We start from the raw sequence: 22695 nt of genomic DNA on the forward strand, positions 1-22695 counted from the left end.
CGGGCCAAGAGAAATATGAGGTTGATGTGGTAAGCATTTTGCTCACGGAAGAAGCACAAAAAAACCAGGGTATATTGTCTTAATATAGTACGAAAAAAATATGAGAACGTGACAGATATAATCCCAAAGAAAACAAAATGAATACTTACAAGGACTCCAGGCTCTTCAAAAAGTCAAACTGCTGCGAGTGTATAGACAGCGAGGGATTATAAGAGAGGTTCCTGGAAGAAAAATAGTTATGCATGAAAAAAGTTAGTAAAAAACTATTAAGAAAACGTCCAGGAAACAGTTTCTGCTTGTAAGGAATATGACCGAGCTACTGCCTTGAGAAATGTTGAAATGGTATATTCTCTGACAGGTTACATGCTCATTATTATTGTAGTGTTTGAAGCTTCGCTGAAAGTAGATACCGCACTTAAAATGTATCTCACTGAAGGTAAAAGTACAAGGTGCAGCCCTGCAACTGCTTGTTCCCGGCACTGCTCGCAGAAGGGCCTTCACTAAGGGGAGCTCTTGAAGAGAGCTTCTCACAAACGGTATTTTGCCTCTTACACGCTGGCCACACATCTTGGGAGGGTTGAAAGTACCCACGCTGTACCCCACCACATGCCACCTGATCGACTGACTATGGTGTGCCAATACACTGATGGGTGGACAGACACAGGGGGATTAAGGGAATTACGTATTCAACTAAACTATTTTATTTTACCAGGTAAGGCCCACTGAACTATATAGCTCTTTTTCAGAAGCGACCTGGCCACAAATGATAGCTCAACGAAGTGGCTTATCACGTGGCAATGTATCGCAACCAAAGAGTGTAAACGCATGTTGATTTTAAATGTGGAGGGAAAACCCGGAGGACCTGAAGAAAAATCCACGCGATCGCAGGGAAAGCGTATATAACTCCAAATATACAGCAGGCGTCAGGGACAGGATCGAACCCACGACCTCCTGCATACCAGACGAGGTAGTTAACATCTCGCCACTGCAGCGCCCTTGTATTCTAGAATTCCCCTGCTGCACTGTGGCAAGGTTCCACTGTATGTATATGAAATACATTTAATAAATGACTCAACTTTACCACACTATTTTTAAAAAATTAGTCTTCAATTCTCCTCAGACATTGCTGAGCTTCTAATTATATATATGAACAATGTACAATAAAAGTTGGCACATAATTAATTATTAATCATATTTCAGAGCACCTGATGCAACTGTTTAATGGCTTAATTTTTGTTTGTTTAAATGTCTAGAGTACATGGCGACATTAAAGTTCTGCACACAATGTGCTCATTGCCAAAGTGATCTTTCATACAAACATTGCGATGGAGAGATGTGCTTCCGATAAGGTCGTGTGACTGCTGAACATGTGTAGTAAGTTGCAGGAGGCTTTGGAAGACGTGGTTGGAGGCACACTTATTTATTAATACCAACTTCGTACAGTAACGGGAATACACAGCACTTGAAGGGGTATCGTCCCCTTCACTCGTCTAACAGGGAGACACCACGTCTAACCCCGCTAACCTACGCCCGAGTCCTCCACTACGGAGCTAGGGGAGGCTACCTATCCCAGCCCTGGTCAAGCTGGGATCCCGGCACCCTGAGTCTCCAGACCGGCTCTTATAAGAACGTCAGTCTGGGCTCTCGGGACCACGCCACCGGCTTGCCCTGGTCGGTCCTGACAAGGACAGCAAGCCAAGGGAGCTCCGGGGCCTATTCTAGCTGGTCTTCACTCTTCGCTGGTTAAAGCTAACACTCGACCTCGAGCCCTCCGGCTCACCACCTTTTATAGCACTGGGCCCCTGGGAGGGGCCCGTGGGGGATGCAGGTGCGGACGTCGGTGCGAGCACCTCCTCTGTGTACGGCCCTAACCACGCCCCTTGTGTTTGTTACCCATCCGTGCCCATACATCTTTACAATTACACCTCTACACATGTAAACAAAAGTAACACGGTCTGGAAATCATGAGTCCAATGGCGACTCTCATCTCAGCGTTGTTAATGAGGCTTTGCAGCTCAGATGTTGAGAATGATCCCTGTTCATTAAATAAATAAAAACATAACTCGCAAAGGACATCACTTAGTCACTCTCAATTGACGCTGTGCACACACACTAGCAGTGTTCCTGTGTTCCTGGCTACAACCATGAAATAACATAAGCTCACATAGTAAGAATCCCACCGGTCAAAAAATATTTTAAGTTATTTCTTGTAAAATTTGCTCTGCGGCAGTGCTCACGTGCTGTTTACAGCTGAGGCAGTGGCGGGAGGTCCACATTCCTGTGACAGGGATCTATACGACACATTCCGAGTAAAAAAATAAGGATAGAATGTGTCGTGTGTGTTGCAGTTGTAGTCGGCTTCCACGCCGTAGAGACGCTATTTACTTATCTACAAATGCATAACGATACACGTATTACAACAGCTGCTCTCTACTGAGACGGTACAGATGTTTGCGGTTCCAGTCAGGGGGGCCACCCTGGTTAATACTGTGGGTGTATTTACCAAACAATACATGTTGTCCACATCACAGTGGGTGTTAAATATTCCATGATGTAATTAGAAATGAGTAGGCCATCGTGTGCCAACGTCCTGGTCCAAACTTGTCAAATTCTAAAAATTACCCGCAATTTACTTCATTTAGATAACACGTAACAATTTTTCCCCCCTACTTGCAGACTAATGTCCACGCGCAAGCCAGTACTAAATTGCCTTGTGTTTCACGGGGACAGCTGACAATGGGGGTTGCCCTTCGGATGTTTGAGATGAGATGTTATGTAAGGCGTCTTGAGTATCTGAGGTACTTAAGCGAGTGGCACTGCAAATGCAAAACATTATTGACAGTCCTGAGGCTGAAGCCGAAATTCAATATTTCCATGATGTTAGCCATTCTCTCAATTTGACCATAACCGTTAACTTCCCAAAAAGTGGCCCCGATTTTATTGACCCCAGAGGAATAAAGTATTGAGTTGAACCCCGAGAACCAAATATATACTATATGAGCAGCATATTAATAAATAAAATAAAAAATTTACACGATGTGCATCATGTATGTGTAATAAAAGGACTCAGACGCTTCTCTCTGACTCCGTGTCCTTTATTTGGGGTTCGCGTTCTCCTTCCCACACGGCACTCCTCCTGAGACTCTCTCCCCGGCAGCCCCACATCTGCCTTCGCTCCCGTAGCCTTCCACGCTCCTGCAGCTCCGCTGCAGGCTCTTGGTGCAGCCCTCTGGCTGCTCTCACAGCAGCTCCATCGCTGCTCCCTGTTCCTCCGTGCGTGGCGATCTCGCCACCTCCCAACGTCAGCCCTTCGTGGCCTCTGTGGCTATCTCGCCATCTCCTACCTCAGCCCTTCGTGGCCTCTGTGGCTATCTCGCCATCTCCTACCTCAGCCCTTCGTGGCCTCTGTGGCTATCTCGCCATCTCCAACCTCAATCCTCCACTCTCTCTTCCACCCCGCTGGCTGGCGCCGTCATGAGCCCCTCAGCCACCAGGCTGAGGCACGGCGACCACCCAACGTGTTCACCACCCTTCACTCCCCCGACTGACCCAGATGGCTTCCTGTCTCCCCGCTATAACTTCTCCCCCACGTGACCCTGACTCCTCCCTCTCGGATCGTCATATCCGCCCCGCCCATTTACGCCCGCATTACATATGTAACATTGTTTACCAGGCCGACACAAATCTCTGTGGATCACACTGACGCTGGGTAAAATGAATGATGCATGTCAGCAGAAACGGATTCGCTATTGCAGAAACTCGTTAAAACTTAGTTTTGGCAGGACTGTAACTTTCAGGGTGGCACAGTTAATTCTCTTGACACAAGCAAATTACAATGCAACTTTTCCCCCTATTTTATATTACAACAGTATTAGCGACGACAACAACAACAAAAAGCAGATGCATTCTTATTTGTAACTACACGATAGACATGTCACCTCTATTTTAATACAAGTGGCACCTCATAATATAAGACCGTGTAAATGTTTTCTGGCCCTACTTTGTATTTGGATATGTACCAGTTGTCAAAGTCACCATGTTTTCTTGGACTCGTTGGTTTGGGTTTGATTCCTAAGAAAGAACCCTTGGCAATATATGTTGAAATTTAACCAAATCTGTCAAATATTAAGGATAGTAGGGGCGGACAACTGAAATCCAGAGCTGGGTGCATTGTAGAGAGACCATTATGTGCTTGGATATACCCGACTAGCTGGATAACAAGTGGACCATAAACCTATGGATTTCCAGCCTCCGCTGTTTTTGTCTGTTATGATGGGTTTCTCTTTGTCGCGTACAGATTTGGCCATTAGATGGCAGTACAACAAGTGGGATGCTGACATATCTGTAAGGACTGTTGAGCGATATCCAATTGTATCAGACGTGCAATGATTCTCTGCCATCGCGATGCAATGCATCGTTGTAATTTGAAGTAACGATTCAAGAATGGATGTTTAAATGCTTTGATGAACATAATGCCTCTAGCGGCAGCAGGGCTCACGTGAAACTATTATATACAGCATACGCATGACACAAAATAACGTATTCAGATGTGCACAATTTGATTAATGTATCGTGAACGTAAACATCAAGAGTGGTAAATGCCTGTGTGGTGCCACGACCGCGGAGCAACTCCGCAAGCGCCGCAATTCCCCCTATCCCCCCCCCCCCCCGAGTGCACGCACGCACGCAGCACACACACACACACGTAGTATCCCGGCGGGGGATCGCCTGGCACAACGGGTTTTCATCCAAAGGGCCCCTAGGTGGGGAGTCTCACGGTTTCCTGGTGCCAGGAGATTGTCCGACCCTCCCAGCACAAATTACATTGCGGTGCCCCTAAATTGGCTTAAAATTGTATGGGCGCACCAAGGTTCACCGGGCCAGCAACAATGAGTTACGCACAACATCGGGGAAAGGGCTGGGGGGTAATATTAAGCGAGCAGAGCAGACAATGAGGGCGATGGGGGTTATCCTAACGCCACCGACCAAGTACACACACCGGGTGTGTATTTGCCAGCCGGGTGCCCTCCCAGATTAAACCGGCTGAGTCAGGGATTAATGGGTATGGGCATGGAGACAATGGGCCGAAAAATAACGAAACATAACGCTCCATGTAAGGACAGAAAAACGTTCGAAAATTACAGGTAGGCGCACGATTGGCTGTGCAGGATAACGTAACCCCGGGTATTTTTATCGAAATCAAGGGGCATAAAAAGGGGAGCCCGAAACGGTTCAGGTCAGTTTTCTCATCTCTGACCGCCTGGCCGCCTAGACCGACTCCCTGCCTGCCTCCTCGAGCCGCTCGCAGCATCCGTGCGACGCGAGCGAGTGCAGCTACGAGACAGCGATAGGTAAAGTCCTCTCTCATCTCCGTCACTCCGACTCTCACAGCATCCGTGCGACGCCGTGAGTGTGGCCGTGAGGTACGTAATAGGGCATGTGATTATCTTGAGAATTGGGTAGTAATAGGATAGGTTCTGCACGCAGAATATTCCCTCCAGGCAGTACAGAGTTTTGCACCGCGAATAAAAACGTTAGCACAGAGTATCGGTGCAGTGTTGTGATTCGAGTGTGCGTGGAGCGACTGTCCGCCGGCATGCGCGTGTTCGCGTAGCCATTTTAGAGCGAGTCTTAGTGCGGGTGCGGGGTAGCGGATAACCACCCGCAAGCGCGCGCGTGTTTGCGCAGCCGCTGTGGTGTTAATCGTGGGGCGTGCGCATCTTAGAAATATAGCTGCCTGCAAGCGCGCGCGTGTTCGGACCGCCACTGTAGTGTTAACAGTGGGGCGTGTGCATTACAGAATATGATCGCTGGCAGGGGCGCGCGCGTGCTCGCCGCCGCTGTAGCATTAGTGTTGATGTGTGTGCGTGTGTGGCATAACCCCGCGTGGCGGTGAGCCAGCAATTTAGCTATGTCCCTCAGAGGGGGCGCTAACGCGGGGGGGCCGATCACCCGGTCGGCGGGGGCCCGGCGGGGACCCGGCGTGGGCCGATCGATGCGTTGGAGGAGGGAGTGGAGGAGGGAGGGGAAGGGGCGGACGTGCAAGAATTTTCACCAAACATGCGCACTATCTCAATGTCAGTCACACTGTTTGCAGCACCCAAAACACTGAACGGCTCCACTAAAGACGTGACAGCCATTCAGGAATGAAAACAACCCCCCCCGCTCTTCCTACCCCCCCCTTTTAATGCTCGTTATCTGCCCCCTTACCTTTCCCCCTCCCCATATAAACGTTCAACTTTTTTGCTCGAGGCTCCCCCACCAGGGTGGATGAGCAGTGAGCCCAATCCTTCACCAAGCCTGCCCGCGCGTCCATCTCGAGGCCTTTTGCTTGTGGGATTTATGACCACCCCCTACCACCCCCCACTTCTTGTCCTGTGATCGGTGCTATTTACCGGGGCTCGCACTGAGTTGAAATGAAAAAAAGAATACGAAAATAAAACTTCGCCTTCGACAAGACACGCACATTTGTAAAGTAAAATTCATGCAATTCACTGAGTTTGGGTAAGCCCGGTGCGGTGACACGAATGTGTAGTCACAAACACTTTTGCTGCACTTCTCCTGCTGCTTGCTCTTCCCGTGTAACTGTTCAAACTTTAACATTCCCCACAAGCGTCTCTCTCTTTTTTTTTGTATTGATGACTACGTTCGGCGTGCCGTTTATTGCTTGGGTCCCTTTGGCATTTTTGGGCCTTAAGGGCTGGTGCTCGGTATGAGAGAAACGGCAGCCTGTGTGTACGGTATTCACTTTTTTTGAGAAGCGAGGCCTTAAGGAGAGAGAGACAAGGAGGTAATGATGACATCGCAATCAGCGCAAAGGGCTGATGATTTTTTTTTGTCGGGGCTGAGATTCACGTGGGGTTTTTGGGTGGCTGGGGAATGCCACTTCATAGGCAGTACAGCAGAACCCCTCTTAACAACGCCCTGTTAACGACTATTCGCTTAACGACGGGCCTCCATAGAGCCCAATGTGTCGTGTATAGTAGTGTAGTGTATATTAGTGTAGAGTAAAACACCTCTTAATGACCACCCCCTATTAACAACGAATCACTTAACGACGGACCCCCATAGAGCCCAATGTGTTCACTTACCGACCATTCTCCCGTTAACGATGGGCTTTTGTAGATGCTGTAAATATTAATGAATGCATTGATTAACCATGTTTCTTTTAATAATACGTATTTGCAAATGTATTTAGTATATTGATGTATTAATATCCATTGTTTAAATATGAATAAATACTTTTTTGGATGAAATGGTGTAACTTTCGATTCTTTCAGAACGAATTAAGCCTTTAACGTGTATTTCCTAAACTCGCTTAACGACCTAATCACTTAACGACCTAATCACTTAACGACCGGTTTCGTGGAACCAATTACCGTCCTTAAGGGTTCTACTATAAAGTGATACCCCGATTAGTGCCCTCCCGTTTTACACACATTCGCTGTAACGTACTCAATCTATTTATACCCAATCCCGTTCCACGTACTGTGTGGCACACGTTGCCATAACGTACTGAGATTTACGAACACTTCCACGAAAGGCCACAATTTTTGTTACATTGCACGGCAAACATTCAGGCGCCAAAATGGTGCCCAAGCATTAAGCGTCCCCTGACTGTCTCTTTCATTTGTACATGGTACACGTACTCTATTCATCTCCCCCCCCAGGGCCGGATCATGGTCCCGTGAGGCCCCTGGGCACATGTCTTTTAGAGCCCCCCCCCCCCGCTTTCCTATATTGGTGACTTTTTTTGCCTTCCTCCTCGCAAAATCATTCACGGTGTAATGCGAGCGTAAACGGCCTCGCGGATATGACGTAACAGGGGGGAGGAGTTGGGTCACGTGGGGGGAGAGGAGAGCTTTTAAGGGCAGGAACCGGATGGGCTGGAGGAGAGTGTGGGAATAAAGACAGGAGGAGGCCACGCAGGGCAGGAGGTGGAAAGTGGCGTGATCGCCACAGGTCGGGACTCGGCACCGTTGGCCAGCGGTGTCCGGGCACGAAGGAGGCGGAGAGCCAGCAGCGGGGCTGCATAGAGAGCAGCCGTGGGGCTGCAGGTCGGGGACAGAGAGGCTGAGGGAAGAGCCAGCAGCGGGGCTGCATAGTGAGCCAGCAGCAAGTCTGCAAGAGCGACGGCAGCAGTGGGGCTGCCGAGCGGGAGACGGAGGAGACTCTGAGCGAGACGCCGTGCGGGCAAAGTTGTACGAACCACAATAAAGGACAACAGAGACAGACCCAGTGAAAGAGTCCTTTATTACACTGGTGTCAGAAGTGAAACGGCATGTCAAAACAGCTCAGAAGAAAGAATATCCCCGCACTATCGTCTGCTACATCTTCCGACGACGACGACCTTCCTCAGGCAGTGGGGCTGCCGACAATGGAGGAGGAAATCGAAGCGGGAACGAGTGGTGGGCCGGGGGTGCAAGAGGTCGCCGCGTCGGTTGATCTGCCCGCGCCGGAGGACGCTGACCAGCGATGGAGACAGATGGCGGCCCAGCTGGAGACTTTGAAGACCATCTTGGCGCAACTGTGTGACCTCGTCACGCCGGCGACGGCGTCGGGGAGGCCCGAGGGTGATCGACAGACCAGGGCCTTGCCTGCGCCGCCAGCGCCCTCTGCCACGTGGCGGGAGGACGCCATCTTGGGCGTAGCGGGAGAAGAACCGCGGGAAGCCGCCATCTTGCGCCCTCCGCGGCGGGAAGCCGCCATCTTTGACACATTGCGGTGCGACGCCATCTTGAATATGCCACGCGACGCGCCGTCTGCGGAGGACGGCGGAGCGAGGACCCGCAGCCGTCACTTGACAACAGTTAAAGAATTTTCGATTGGAGGCGATTGGAGTGTGTTCGCCTGCAGATTTTTGGCGGCGGTGCGCTCCACCAGATGGACGGACGCAGAGGCCCTGGAAGTTCTGTCAACTCTTCTCGAAGGTGAGTCGGTCAGATTTTTCCGTTCCATCAAGGCCGAGAAAAAGAAGACACTGAGAGGGGTTTTTGACGAGATGGCGGATGCGTACGAGCCACCGGATGACGTTCACCGTCATTTCGTTCAGTGCCAGTCGGCACCCGAAGAGTCGCCTGTGGCATACAGGGGTGCTGTCTTGGAATTGGCCATGCCCGCATACCCTGAGACAGAGCCTGACCTACTGGAACCCCTGATTTTGGGCGAAATGCTTGAGCTGTCGAGAGATTTGGGGATCCCTATGCCGGTGTGTGGCCATGAGAGGCTGACGTCTCGGGCGGCTGCGAAGTGTTTGGATGCCCAGTTTAATCTGCGCCGTTGGAAGCAGGTGACAGCGTGGATGGGGGGGCCCATCGTGGAAGGGGGTGCCATGGGTTGGGATCCCAAGAGGGCGGTGTACGTTCCTGACGGGGGGGGTCCGCAGGAATTGACGGCCGCCTCTGCGCAGTGGCCGGCCCGCGGAGGATTGGGGCCGCGATCTGCGCCGCCGACGCGGGAGCGTCGAGATGGGGGGAGTGCTGTGCGTCGTAATGACGTCGAGTGCTTCCGCTGCGGTCGCAAAGGCCACTACGCCAGGGATTGCTGGGCCCGTATCCCGGGGCCGCCCCAGCAGGAGGCCTCGACCACGGACGTGCCGCGGAAGGACCCTCCTGGACAGGCAAGTCGGTGCGCATTAGACACCCGGCAGGGCTTGGCACCTCATTCATCATCGTTGCCGCGCGATCCGGGTGTCGTTAATAACGGGAGGCCACCGACTGGCCCATGTCGCTCGGTAACGCAGTGGCGTAAATTGGCGCGGCGGGTTGTTGCGGCCGCTACTGGTTCGTCCACTGTGCCGGGTTCTATACAAGGGGTGGACGTGCGCATTTTAGTGGACTCCGGTGCATCCGCCACGATTGTATCTGATGTCCTTTTCAATCTGTTGGGCATCCCACCGGGCGCAGTGCGCCCGGTTTACGATTCCTGCGTAGCAGCGAACGGGGGAAGTATGGGCATTGTGGGCCAGGTGGACGCCAATATATCCATCGGGGGGGTGTCGGCCTCGGGGACTGTGTTGATTTTGAGGTCCCTGGCGGTTCCGTGTTTGTTGGGAACTGATTTTCTGGCCAAAATGCCCATTCTAATAAGAGTTAATCAAAATTGCATTGAATTACTGGGGGGTCAAAAAACAACATTTTTGCCGTCGACCTGGGGGCGACCCGCTCCAGTCTGCCAGGTGCAGGCGCTGTCCGAGGTATCTGTTGACATTCCAACTGGCTCACAGATGCTTATCCCCTTGCGATATCGGAAACCGGTGCCTGGTCGGGAAGGAGCGCCTGGGGTTTTGTTATCGCCGTCCGCAACCATAACGGGCGGATCGGCGTTGGTCGGGGCGCAAACTATTATCCGGCCGGACCAGCAGCCATTTTTGCAGGTGCTTAATGGGAGTACGGAAAATGTTTGCGTGCCGGCCGGAACGGTCGTGGCCCATGCCACTACGGCGTTCACGGCCCAGGACCATCTGGGCCGCCGGGATATGGTTGCCGGAGTTTCGGGCCCTGCGGCCCCAGATGATCGCTGGATCGCCGAATTGTGCGGCGAAAATTCTTCCCTGACCGGGGAAAAGCGATCAGCGCTTCGCGCGCTATTGTTGAGTTATTCCGATGTCTTTAGCTCCGACGATTTGGACTTGGGACGCACCTCCCTGCTTTCCCATCATATTGACACGGGGGACGCTGCTCCGATTCGGTTTAACTCGCATCGGATGAGCCCGGCGGAGCGAGACCATGTTCGTGGAGCAGTGGATGACATGCTGGCTGCGGACATATCTCCGTCTAACAGCCCATGGGGCGCGCCTGTAGTCTTGGTCAAAAAGAAAGACGGGAAATTGCGATTTTGCGTCGATTTTCGCAAATTAAACAAAGTGTCCGTGGCGGATGCGTACCCCCTGCCGCGTATGGATGATTCCCTCGATGCCTTGTCGGGGGCAAAGTTCTTTTCGACGCTGGATCTCTATTCAGGATTCTGGCAGCTTCCCCTCGATGAGTCCTCGCGGGAAAAGACTGCTTTCCGTACGCCACAGGGTCTATTTCAATTTAATTGTCTTCCGATAGGGTTGAATGCTGCCCCCGCCACATTTCAGAGGTTGATGGAACTGGTATTAACGGGGTTGCAGTGGGAGACATGTCTGATATATTTAGACGATATTATCGTCTTCAGCCGCACATTTGACGAACATCTACTGAGACTGGAGGCGGTGTTCGTCAGGATGCGCTCCGCCAATCTGAAATTTAAACCTAAGAAATGTCACCTACTGCAACGGTCCGTGCGCTATTTGGGACATATAGTCAGTGCCGACGGGGTTGCCACAGATCCGGAAAAGACGGCGTGCGTCCGTGACTGGCCAACCCCGGCCACGGTGGGGGATGTGCGTCGTTTTTTGGGGTTTGCCTCATATTACCGTAGGTTTGTTCCCAATTTCGCAATGATCGCGAGGTCTCTGCACCTCCTTACGGGTAAAGGACGGAAATTCAGTTGGGGACCGCCAGAGGAGGCGGCGTTTAAGGGCCTGCGCGATCGGTTGGCAACGGCGCCGACGTTGGACTATCCCGATTTTGATCACCCTTTCATTCTGGACACGGACGCGAGTGACACGGGCATTGGGGCCGTGGTGTCACAGTCCAAAGGCGGTGTAGAACGCGTGGTGGCGTACGGTAGCCACGTTTTGTCCCCCGCCGAAACCCGCTACTGCATCACTCGCCGGGAACTTTTGGCTATCGTCTATTTTCTCCGCCAATTTCGGCCGTATCTCTACGGCCGTTCGTTTATTGTGCGCACGGATCATGCGGATTTACAATATGCTCTGAAGGTAGACCAACCATCTGGCCAGCTGGCACGATGGTTGGACACTCTGCAGGAGTTTTCCTTCCAAATTCAACATCGGAAGGGGGCGCGTCACGCGAATGCGGACGCGCTCTCCAGGTTACCGCAAGGATTCCATTGCGCTTGCGCGTCAGGGACGCATAGGTGTACGCCGATCCAGCAGCCCCCTCGGCCTATTGCGTTGGCGGTCGAGGTGCCTGAGGCTCCAGTGTGCCCGGGACCGGCCGATGGGGTTTTGAACCTTCCACGGGCTGTGTGGATTCGTGAACAAACGCTTGACGATTCATTGGGGACCCTGCGGAGTCGGGCTGCTAAGGGAGGGGGGGGGACTGGTTTCCGGGGGGATGCCGGGGGCCGCTCTCCACGACGGACTGCTGATGTGGAGGGAGGGGTTACAGGATCGCTGGCGTCTTGTTGTACCGTCGTCGTTACGGTACGAATTGGTTAGGACTCTGCATTGCGACACGCTATTACACCTGGGGGTGCAGAAGACCTTGTTGACGTTGCAGCGAGACTACTTCTGGCACGGCATGACGACGGATGTCGTCGGGCACATTCGCGCGTGTCCCAAATGTGCCCAGCGGAATCCGCCTAAACACCCATATGTGCCGCCGATACAGTCTATTCAAGTGTCTCGAGTTAACGAGTTGGTGGCGTTAGATATTTTGGGACCCTTCCCGCCATCCGCTAAGGGTAATAAATATTTGCTAGTTGGGGTAGAGTATTTCTCCCGCTGGCCGATGGCCTGGCCCTTGCCTGACCAGTCGGTGGCGTCCATTACGGACGCCTTTCTATTTGGATATGTCATGGACAAGGGGGCACCGGAGAGGCTGCTCACGAATCAGGGCCGGAATTTTTCTTCTAAATTGTTGGGGGAGGTGTGCGCGGCTCTGGGGACTAAAAAGATCCGGACATCTCCCTACCACCCGCAGACAGATGGCATGGTGGAACGACTAAATCGGACTCTGTCCGCCATGCTGTGTCACACGGTTAATGAAAAGCAAGCTGACTGGGATTTGCACATCCCTGGGGTACTCTCGGCATACCGGATGACGCCTCACGCGTCCACAGGATATTCTCCGTTTTTTCTCATGTACGGTCGCGAAAACGTGCCGCCAATGGATGTGCAGTTGGGAACAGGAGTGAGAGGACCTACTAAGCCTCTCCCTGATTACATTCAGGACGCCGTTCGCCGCGTCGCTGAGGCGCAGGAGGGGGCCCGAATGGCTACTGCCAAAACCCAGGCCCGAAACGAACGTTGCGCTCGACGCTCGAAGGGAAAGTGCCCCTGGAAGGTGGGGGACATGGCTTGGCTACATTGCCCGCAGGTGCGAGCAGGGACCTCCCCTAAGTTACATAAACCATGGCAGGGGCCTGTTAGGCTCATTGAGGTTCCTAACCCGCAGTCCGCGCGCGTTCGGTTCGGATCTCGGCGCTGGTACGTCCATACGTCTTGCTTGAAACCATACGTGGCCCCTCGAACGGATGCGTCATCTCCTGATGTTGCCTTGCCGGTGTCTGTTGCTGCCGACGCACCCTTGCCTGTGCCTGTTGACCCTGCAAGAGCGCCTGTCGTGCCTTCTACAGACAAACCGGCCGTGACACTGCAGGAGGCAGAGGACTCTGCTCTGGGTGGGCCTACCACGGCTGCGGGGACACCTGGCCCCGCCGCCCCTCCAACCCCACCACAGACACGGTTGCGGGACGCCCCGGACTCTGGTCCTTCGGGGAAACGGGACCTTGGCATTGGCGGGCCTCCAATAGCGACAGGCGGTTTTGATCTTGTCGCTCATAAAACCCCGTCGTGTTCTCGGTCTGCAGGGGGGCCGCCGCTCGTCCGGGACGGGCCGACGACCCGCACGCGTTCGAAGTCCCTTTCTTTTCGTTGATTAATGTTGTTCTCGTTCTTGTTGTTATTGTTATATTCGTTGTATTCTCCGTTGTCCATTCACGGCTGATGGTTGGTGGTCGCTCGCATTACTTGTTCTGTTTCAGCCGAGGACGGCTGGAATTTTCTCTACGGGGGAGGGTGGTGTAATGCGAGCGTAAACGGCCTCGCGGATATGACGTAACAGGGGGGAGGAGTTGGGTCACGTGGGGGGAGAAGAGAGCTTTTAAGGGCAGGAACCGGAAGGGCTGGAGGAGAGTGTGGGAATAAAGACAGGAGGAGGCCACGCAGGGCAGGAGGTGGAAAGTGGCGTGATCGCCACAGGTCGGGACTCGGCACCGTTGGCCAGCGGTGTCCGGGTACGAAGGAGGCGGAGAGCCAGCAGCGGGGCTGCATAGAGAGCAGCCGTGGGGCTGCAGGTCGGGGACAGAGAGGCTGAGGGAAGAGCCAGCAGCGGGGCTGCATAGTGAGCCAGCAGCAAGTCTGCAAGAGCGACGGCAGCAGTGGGGCTGCCGAGCGGGAGACGGAGACTCTGAGCGAGACGCCGTGCGGGCAAAGTTGTACGAACCACAATAAAGGACAACAGAACAGACCCAGTGAAAGAGTCCTTTATTACAACTAGATTGTCAAAATCTATCTGTCTGACTATTGACAAAAGTGACAATGAGCTGAGACGTGTTTGGCACATGCTACTCCGCAGCTAATTTTTTATTCTGCCTAAAAGGGAAAAGTTCCACTCACCCTGGCAGTTTGTCACTGGCAAAGTTAGAAAAAGCCGAAGTGCCACGAAAACATTTGGAAACACTGACTGCAGATTAAGTGCCTGCAACGTCTCAAGAAATTTAGTTGGGCACTTCTCACCCTCAGTCAGACATGAAAGATTGGATGAGTTCGTTGGCAAAGTTCATGTCCAGGTCTGACATAAACAGAACTCCAAAGAGACTGGTCAAACGCTTGTAAGCATCCAAGCAATGTTCAAGGCATGTCACTAGCTTATCAATGACCACAAACAATGTTTATATTTTGAACTTCTCTGCCCTTTCAAAAGCCTCAAACTGGTCTCACTGTCCCACCACAAAATCCCTCAACGAAGACAAACGCTGTGCTGCTACAGAGATGTCAATGTCACTTTTCTGTAGGTGCATGCTTGTAGCATGGAACCGGTCAAGTATGACGTCCTAGAAATGTGCCATTAACACCATCTCTAGGGTGTACAATTTGAGACATAGTCCAGTGGCCTCAATTCGACTCTGCCCAAGCACTGCACTGAGTACTGGACAGCGATTTTAATGTCAGTCAGACATCTGTCTTCCGAAAGACTTTCCCCCATCTGTGTGTGGATGAAGAGCAAAATGTGTACAGTGACTGCAACATGTTAAAAAGACTCGTCAGCCTCTGGGCTACTGCCGTCTAAGGTGTTAACACAACTAAGTTAAGTGAATGCGCTGCGCAAGGCACATACTCTATCAGAGGTTTTTTTTTTTCAGGTGGGCCTGTAGCCCATTGTATTTTCCTGACATGTTGCTTGCATTGCCACATGACTGACCTCTACAGTTTGAGAGGTCCAACCCAAGGCCCTCCACCATCAAAGTCACACAGGCTGCAAACTTTTACCTGTGTGGCACTCAATTGGCTCAAAGCCCAGGAATCGCTCCACCACATTCCCGCTGCTGTTAACAAACCGGAATATGGACGTCAATTTGTCCACATGTGACAGGTCTGGGGTGGAGCCAACAATTATTGAAAAATATTTGGCATCCCGAATCTCATCTGCTATTGTTTGGCGAGGTTTCTGATCCATTAGCTCAATGAGTTTTTCACACATTGTCGATGACACATAGAACACTGTGCCACTTCCTTTTCTGCCAAACTTTTTAAAATGTTCAGCGAAGAATGGGTCAAATTGTGATAGCAATTCTAGGATGCCAAGGAAATTACCATTATGGGTTGACCCAAACCATTCATCATCTCCCCTAAACGCAAGTCCTCTTTCACCCAAGAACTTGATCACTGCTACAACTCTTTTCAAAATGTCACTCCAGTATTTACATTCCCCGTTAAGTTGCTGCATGAGATCTGCATCTATAGCACTGCAATTTGTCCGCTGGTGCAAGGCAATCATGCATGATCTGTGTTCTGCACTCTTTTCATATTCCCCTATTCTTTCAGAGTGCTTCCAGTCACTAAACCCCTGACTAAAGCCACCAAGCTTTCTGGAGAACAGTTTGCATGCAAAAGAGTCCACACAACCTGTTGATGGTGAGTACAGTAGCCACTGTCTAGAAACCTTCTGCCCATTAGGCAGTTTAGAAGGTCATTGTTGAAACTTTTAGTCTTTCCACCAAGCGCTCTATCTCGGACTGAAGCTGGGTATTTTCCACTGCGGTTTTGGAAGGGGACTGCTCCTCTATCAATAAGCACTGACTTAAAAATGTTAATATAAGTGCTTTGCTATAATGCAGGGTCAGTGACCTCATAGCACCAGGAATGGCTTGGTTGTTTATTTGATTCTTGTGAACTGCCCAACTGCTCCTGAGGTGGAAATGATGGTTCTTGTATACCAGGGGTGTCCAAACATTTTGCAAAGAGGGCCAAATTTGATAAAGTGAAGATGCCCGGGGGCCAATAGTTCCTTCTGCCATTTTTTTTACCACAAGTTACATGGAAATACACACTGTTATAAAACAATTTTCATTATCACAATTACCTTTATTTTTCAAATGACAATGTAACCAAATATAAGCCACTCAGGCAGACGTGAACAACTCTAAACACACGATTCTGCCTTTCATTCAGTCAGATAACATTGAACAAACTGTATAGAATACCTTAAATTTCCATGAGTTAAATATCTTTGCCTCATGAACATTTTAAACAGGAGTTATAAGTAATGCAAAGTGGTCTGTTATCATTAAACTTTAAAACAAGTGAATTTTGCCCTTGTCTTTTACAAGATCTTTCAGAAAGCAAAAGTTTGTGTCACATCTACAGGTACATAACATCAACAGTTATAACCAAATCTTATTCAAGAGTTTAATAAAACAAGTGCCATAAGTCCAAGTGCATTAGTGTGCTTTAGGCTTTTCACTGTTAATAGTGACAGATGTTACCGTTCAAAACACTCAATTTCAGATTGATCAAGGAACAGATAACTTGCTGACACTAATGAGAAGGGTGATACTGAAATCTAGATTTCAGTAAAGAGACCAGGTCTGGCTTGAGGGCAGTGTCACGCAAGTGGGAGTCATTCATCCTTGACCTCAATCGGTTCTTGTTTAAGTTCATGACTGAGAATGTTTGCTCACACAAATATGTGGAGCCGAATAAGCTCAGCATTTTCTTAGCGAATGCCCGCATTTCTGGAAACCTGCTTTTGTCCAGCTGCCGGTAAAAGTCAACAAGAGAACACTGCTGGTGTTTTCCATGGCACTCATCGTCACACTGCAGCTCAATGAGCTCCAGCTGCAGCTGTGGAGGAGCATCATCAGGGTCCACGGAGAAGGGAGAAGAGAAAAGCAACATGTCCTTTTCAATAACTGCAAAGTCCCGAAAGCGTTTGTTAAATTTCACAAAGAGATGCGATAGCTGTTGCATAACTCTTCATTTGCGCACCGATGTTGTCCTGTGGGAAACTATCAATGACCTCTTTCAAAGCTGGGAAGTGCGCGGTGCAGGGCTCTGTTTGGGACAAGTGTCTTTGGAAAAGTTGCAATTTGGTTCCAAAGGCCTTTATGTGAGTGTATAGCTGGCTCACCACTGCATCTTTTCCTTGAAGATTAACATTCAGCGCATACAGATGCCTCGTTATGTCAACCAAAAAAGCCAGATTTGCCAGCCATACAGGATTGGACAGTTATTCCATTGGTTGTCCCTTCTCACCCAAAAAATTTCCAATTTCCTCTTTGCGAGAGAAAAATCGCTGCAGTGCGGACCCCCGACTTAGCCACCTCACATCGTTGTGATATATTACGTCACCATATTAAGCCTGGATGTCACGCAAGAACTGCTGAAACTGTCAGTGGTATAGAGCTTTAGAGCGAATAGAATTGATTGCCTTTGCCACTGGTTTCATAACATCGTCAAATTTGAGATGTTTGGCGCAGAGAGCCTGCTGGTGAATGATACAGTGAAGTTTAATAGCATCACCTGCTTCTTCGCTGACTTTATTGCAGATCAGTGTGGACAATCCACTTCGCTCACCAGCCATGGCAGGCGCACCATCGGTAATGATCCCAGAAACTTTACTCCATGGTAGTTTCATATCATCAACAGCTTCACAAACAGAAACGAATAAATCTGTTACTCTGGTTTGCCCTTTAAGGCTTTTGAGGTCAAGCAGCTCCTCTGTCACGTTCATGTTGTCATCAACTCCTCTTAAAAAAATAAGTAGTTGTGCAGTGTCAGATGCATCGGTGCTTTCATCGCAGGCTAATGACGATATGTCCTCAACTCTCCGTGCCACAGTGTTGCGTGCCAGGCAAACATTCATAAATTTTTGCTTCTTCTCGGGGCAAATGTTCTCCACCATTTTCATGACACAGTCTTTGATAAACGCACCTTCAGTAAAAGGTTTGCCATGTTTAGCTATTAACATGGCCACTTCATAGCTGGCTTTGGTGATGTTTTCCTTTGACTCACAGGCCCGCGTGAAGAATCGCTGTTGCCGATGCCAGAGCAGCTTGGAGTTGCTTCACTTTTTCAGCGCAGTCACTCCCTGTTAGCTTATCGTATGTTGTAGCATGTTTAGTCTCGTAGTGTCTCTTTACGTTGAAATCCTTAAACAAGGCAACCGTCTCTTTACAAATTAGACAAACACAATTGCCTCGATTTTCAGTGAAGAAGTATTGTAATTCTCACCGCTCCTGAAAGCGGCGGCCCTCACTGTCAACTTTCTCTTTTTTTTATCGCCATGGCAGAAATGACTCGAGAAGGGTTCGCGGCACGGATGCAGAGCCAGATAGCATTAGAATGGTGCTGCCACCGTGTGGTGAAAGGAGGAATTACATCTTTAAAGATTTATGAGTTATTTATTCTGACAGAGCTAGCGAGCCATAAATAACACATTATAAGATCGAAGCTGCGGGCCGTATGAAATCGGACTTTGGACATGCCTGTTGTATACCATTGGCTGTCGAGGGTTTGCCTTCAAAGAATGGCTCTGGGGGAGTGACAACATTACTGGAAACTGAACTAGTGCTAGTTCCTTCCTCACAGCTGACAATAGTGCTGCTGTCATCATTATTACTATCAGAGGGTTTTTGAAAGAAGTTGGCAATGATTGGAACACTTTTAAACAAAACTGCCTCTCTTGCTTCCTTTTTTTTGAAAGCACCACTATTCCAACGTTTGTGGTCCATATTTCAGAACTAGTATGCTATTTATATGAATATATTTATAGCATTTTAACTGCATGCCTATACAAGTCACCATATGTCGATGGTGATTAACTGTGGCAGTATGTGCATGCATAATGTGCATGCGTAGTATGCATGCGTAACACTATGATTCAATGTGAATACTCAAACCAATACTAGATTGTAATTTATATGAAAACATGAACCGCCCCCCGCCCCCTCTGGTCCTCATGTAGTGGCGTAACGCGTGCAGGGTTTGCAAACAGCAGTTGCATTCATGTACGGGGTTTCAAACAGTGAGGTCAGCTTAGGATAAGCAGGTGCAGGCGGGAGGCCTGGATGACAGCAGACAGAGAGACGCCAGCAATTAGGGAAAGAGGCAGTGATTGGCTGGCTGTAAATGCAAACGTGGAGTAGGCGCCATGGAGGCGAGAGATAGAGGCGATAAGGGGGAGAACACGTGCAAGAAACGCTGGAAAAACGCCGGCTTGATGAGGGCCATCTGAGGGCACTTAATGACGAGGGGGATATAATGGAAACGTGTGAGGCAGTGGGGTTGAGTTGGTTGGAGATGAAGCAGTGAAGAGATTCAAGAGAAGTCCGGGACCTCGCCCTCCACACCTCTTCCTCCCCAGCGGTGTTGGCTGAACCCCCGCTGGGGGCACGGGCGAGGTTGGAGGTGCGGGTGTAGACAGGTTAGCAGTGGAGAGGCTAGCGGAATCTTCAGTCTGAGTGTGATAGGCTAGCGGGGTGAGAAGCTAGCAGAGTATACAGAGAGAGAGTTCGTGACAGGCTAGGAGAGTGGGGAGTAATAGGCTAGCGGAGCGAGAGAGAGTAAGCTCGAAGTAGCAGGCTATCAGAGGAAAAGTTCGCGATAGGAGTATGTGGTGTTGAACAAGAGGAGAATCCGTGTGGGATGCTGTGAATAAGTTGACACAGGAGAAAATACGAAGTTGCCCACGTGAATAAACACCACACTACACTCGTACCTGATTGGCTCACAACAGACGATGTCACATTTACCCTCTCTATTTAAGACCAAAATATGAGGAGGATATCTCCACAACTCTGGCTGTTGCCTCATGAGTTGTAATTACGGGCCAAACGTCGTACTCAAATGGTAAATGTTGTGGGTTTACTCTCCAACACACCGGTGTGCTGAACTAGGCACGAATTGTGTTGTTTACATGACAAACCTCACTAATTGGCTGTCGGATGGTGGCGGGTTTAACGACACATGTTTACGCAATCTAACCCAAAAAAAAACAAACCTTAATTATGCATACAATATTGACCAGCAGCGCATCACATGATGAATTCAGAGTTTAAGAATGAAAACCCAGGTTGAAAAAGTACGATTTTTTGCAGTTTCCAAAAGATATTTGAGCAACAGCAAAACAATTGAAAAATACTCAAGACGTCAGCCTCAGATGCAGCCATTTTCTATAAGTGCTCTCTTGCAACTCATCTTCACAATGGAAAAGCAAAGTTGTCTTAATGCTATAAATTGTTTGGCAGCTGGCATTACTGACCAAGCATTAAGCCCGAAACATTTGGTGCGTGCAACATAACCCATGGAACTGCTTAACAGTACATGTAATCCATTGTGTGCTGATGTCCTGGCCAAATGTGGGCGCTTATCCATTATATCTAGTTACCAAATTGTTCTTCCCAGAAGGCCTATTAAAGCTAAACATGCATGCACTTAAATTGCAATAATTCTGATATATTGTAGATGGTAACTGGCACGATAAAATACTTGGTACGATTACGATAGTTTTGTTTAAAAAAAGGTACGGGCGCAGTCCTGAAATCTCGCCACTGCTGGCAGAAAGTTGCGTGTTTAATTACCAATTGGATACCTCTACATTTTTTGTGAGCATTAAATCTAATGGTCTCATATTTCGATCAATTTTAAACTTGTAAACTGAAAGAGCGTGTAAATATAAACATGAACAAATCATGATGTTCCATTTGATAAATGGGACCACTAGGTTAAATCTCAAAAGAGAGGCAGTGCTAATGAATGAAGTGTTTTATTAAGTAATGTAAAGCTTACATTGATTATATTCTCACTCAAGATACCTACTATGCAATGGTTTTCAAAGAGGCATTACAAGCTCCCGTTATTTTCACTTCTACAGATATGCATTTGGTGCCGCCGTGGGAAAGTGTGGTGGGCTAAAAAGGGACTACTCCAACATCTTTCAAGAAGTCTGGACAGCGTAGAAGAATAGTGCAAAATATAATCTTCAGGGTCTGTCTAGAGCTCCTTATAGTGGCATGAGCGGGTAATTGCAAGGCTATACCTTTATTTTTTATTTATTTTTGCTGTTGCCTTTGATATGGACTATGCTCGGTGTGACGGGTACGGACATGAGGGCACAGTCAGGTTGCCACCTTTCCGATGGACCAAACCCTGACAGTTCTCAGTAGTCAGCCTCGGTCGGTTGAAACTGTGATGCAATTCAACACAATGTCGGTACCAGATCTCGGTGCAAATCCATTCCTGCCACTCGAACATAGACGCCAATTAATGGTCTGTCCAACCCGGCCCAGTGGGAACTTTCGGGAAAAGTTTTTCTGCTGCTAAGTATGTGATTGGGACGTGATGGCCAATCACACAAACAGCTCAAACACTGAGTTGTGTAAATCCCTTCATCCTGTCATGAGTCACACCCATTATGTCCTCTCTCACCACCACCACACCTTGCTGGCTGAGTGGCTGCTTGTGATTCCAGGCATGAACCTGCATGCCTGGAATATAAAAAAAAATCACACGTATAAAGAATATAAGTGTGTGTGTGCATGTTTGTTTGGTAATGACAACAACAATAATCAGAGCGCCGGGTGGCTAAAACACAGCAAATTGGCAAAGTAGTGGGCACAGGTCATGCATCTGCCAGTCATCTCAGTCAGTCAACCCATGGCATCTGAGTCTGTCCCGTGACCTGTCAGCGGGTGTTCGACACTTCACATGGTCTTAAAGTGCACATAGCCTGGCACAAGCGCCATGGTGACGTTACCGCCACTTAGTGGTGAACGGCGGTTGTTGTTGGTAATGAGTGGGGAACAGTGCTCTGTTTACTGTGTTCAGATATCAGTGTCTTAGATTCAATTCCTGGCTAAGAACAACATCGGTGGGGAGTGAAATCTGAAATTGGTCATTGAGGCTTCTCTAAGTCAACTCAGCATTAAATTAACGTAAGTGGTGTGTCGTGATTTTCACCGGGGAGACAAAGGTGGCTGGGAGCGGTGATGACCACACCACCCCCTCGTGGGCTTTCCCTGCCTTTATAGGTGCTTACTAACAGAATGTAGGGGAAAGTGCCATGTGCACATATATATATGTGTATGCATTATACGTTCCAATACTTACAAATTTGAAAGCTCTTGCAAATTCTGGAAGATGTTCAGCGGCAGCTTCTGGATTTTATTTGCTGAAATGTCACTAGAAAGAAAAATATAAATAAATATTGTCATGGAGCAAATTAATACAGAATAATGGTTAATAATAAATGTTATGCTTTGTCCAAAAGCCATAATCCATGTAAGATTTACACAGCAACTTGGCATGTATTCATTCTCATACATTCACCATCATTGATCCAGGCCTCCATGAAGGCTCTC

The 22695-nt window shown here is 49.4% G+C and overlaps 1 protein-coding gene across 2 annotated transcripts in view; it reads right to left on the minus strand.

Moving 5' to 3' along the window:
* Positions 1-22695, minus strand: part of LOC133342867 (relaxin receptor 1-like) — a 310499-nt gene that overhangs the window by 40485 nt on the left and 247319 nt on the right. For both annotated transcript variants that reach the window (XM_061552222.1, XM_061552221.1), the window contains 2 exons: positions 22445-22516; positions 150-221 (listed from right to left, as the gene is read on the minus strand). In XM_061552222.1, the coding sequence (XP_061408206.1) occupies positions 150-221; positions 22445-22516 (144 nt within the window). The remainder of the gene's footprint in view (positions 1-149; positions 222-22444; positions 22517-22695) is intronic.

The sequence above is a fragment of the Lethenteron reissneri genome, chromosome 16 (genome assembly GCF_015708825.2).
Source record: "Lethenteron reissneri isolate LAM-NWPU_2019-01 chromosome 16, ASM1570882v1, whole genome shotgun sequence".
In the NCBI taxonomy this organism is placed as follows: Eukaryota; Metazoa; Chordata; class Hyperoartia; order Petromyzontiformes; family Petromyzontidae; genus Lethenteron; species Lethenteron reissneri.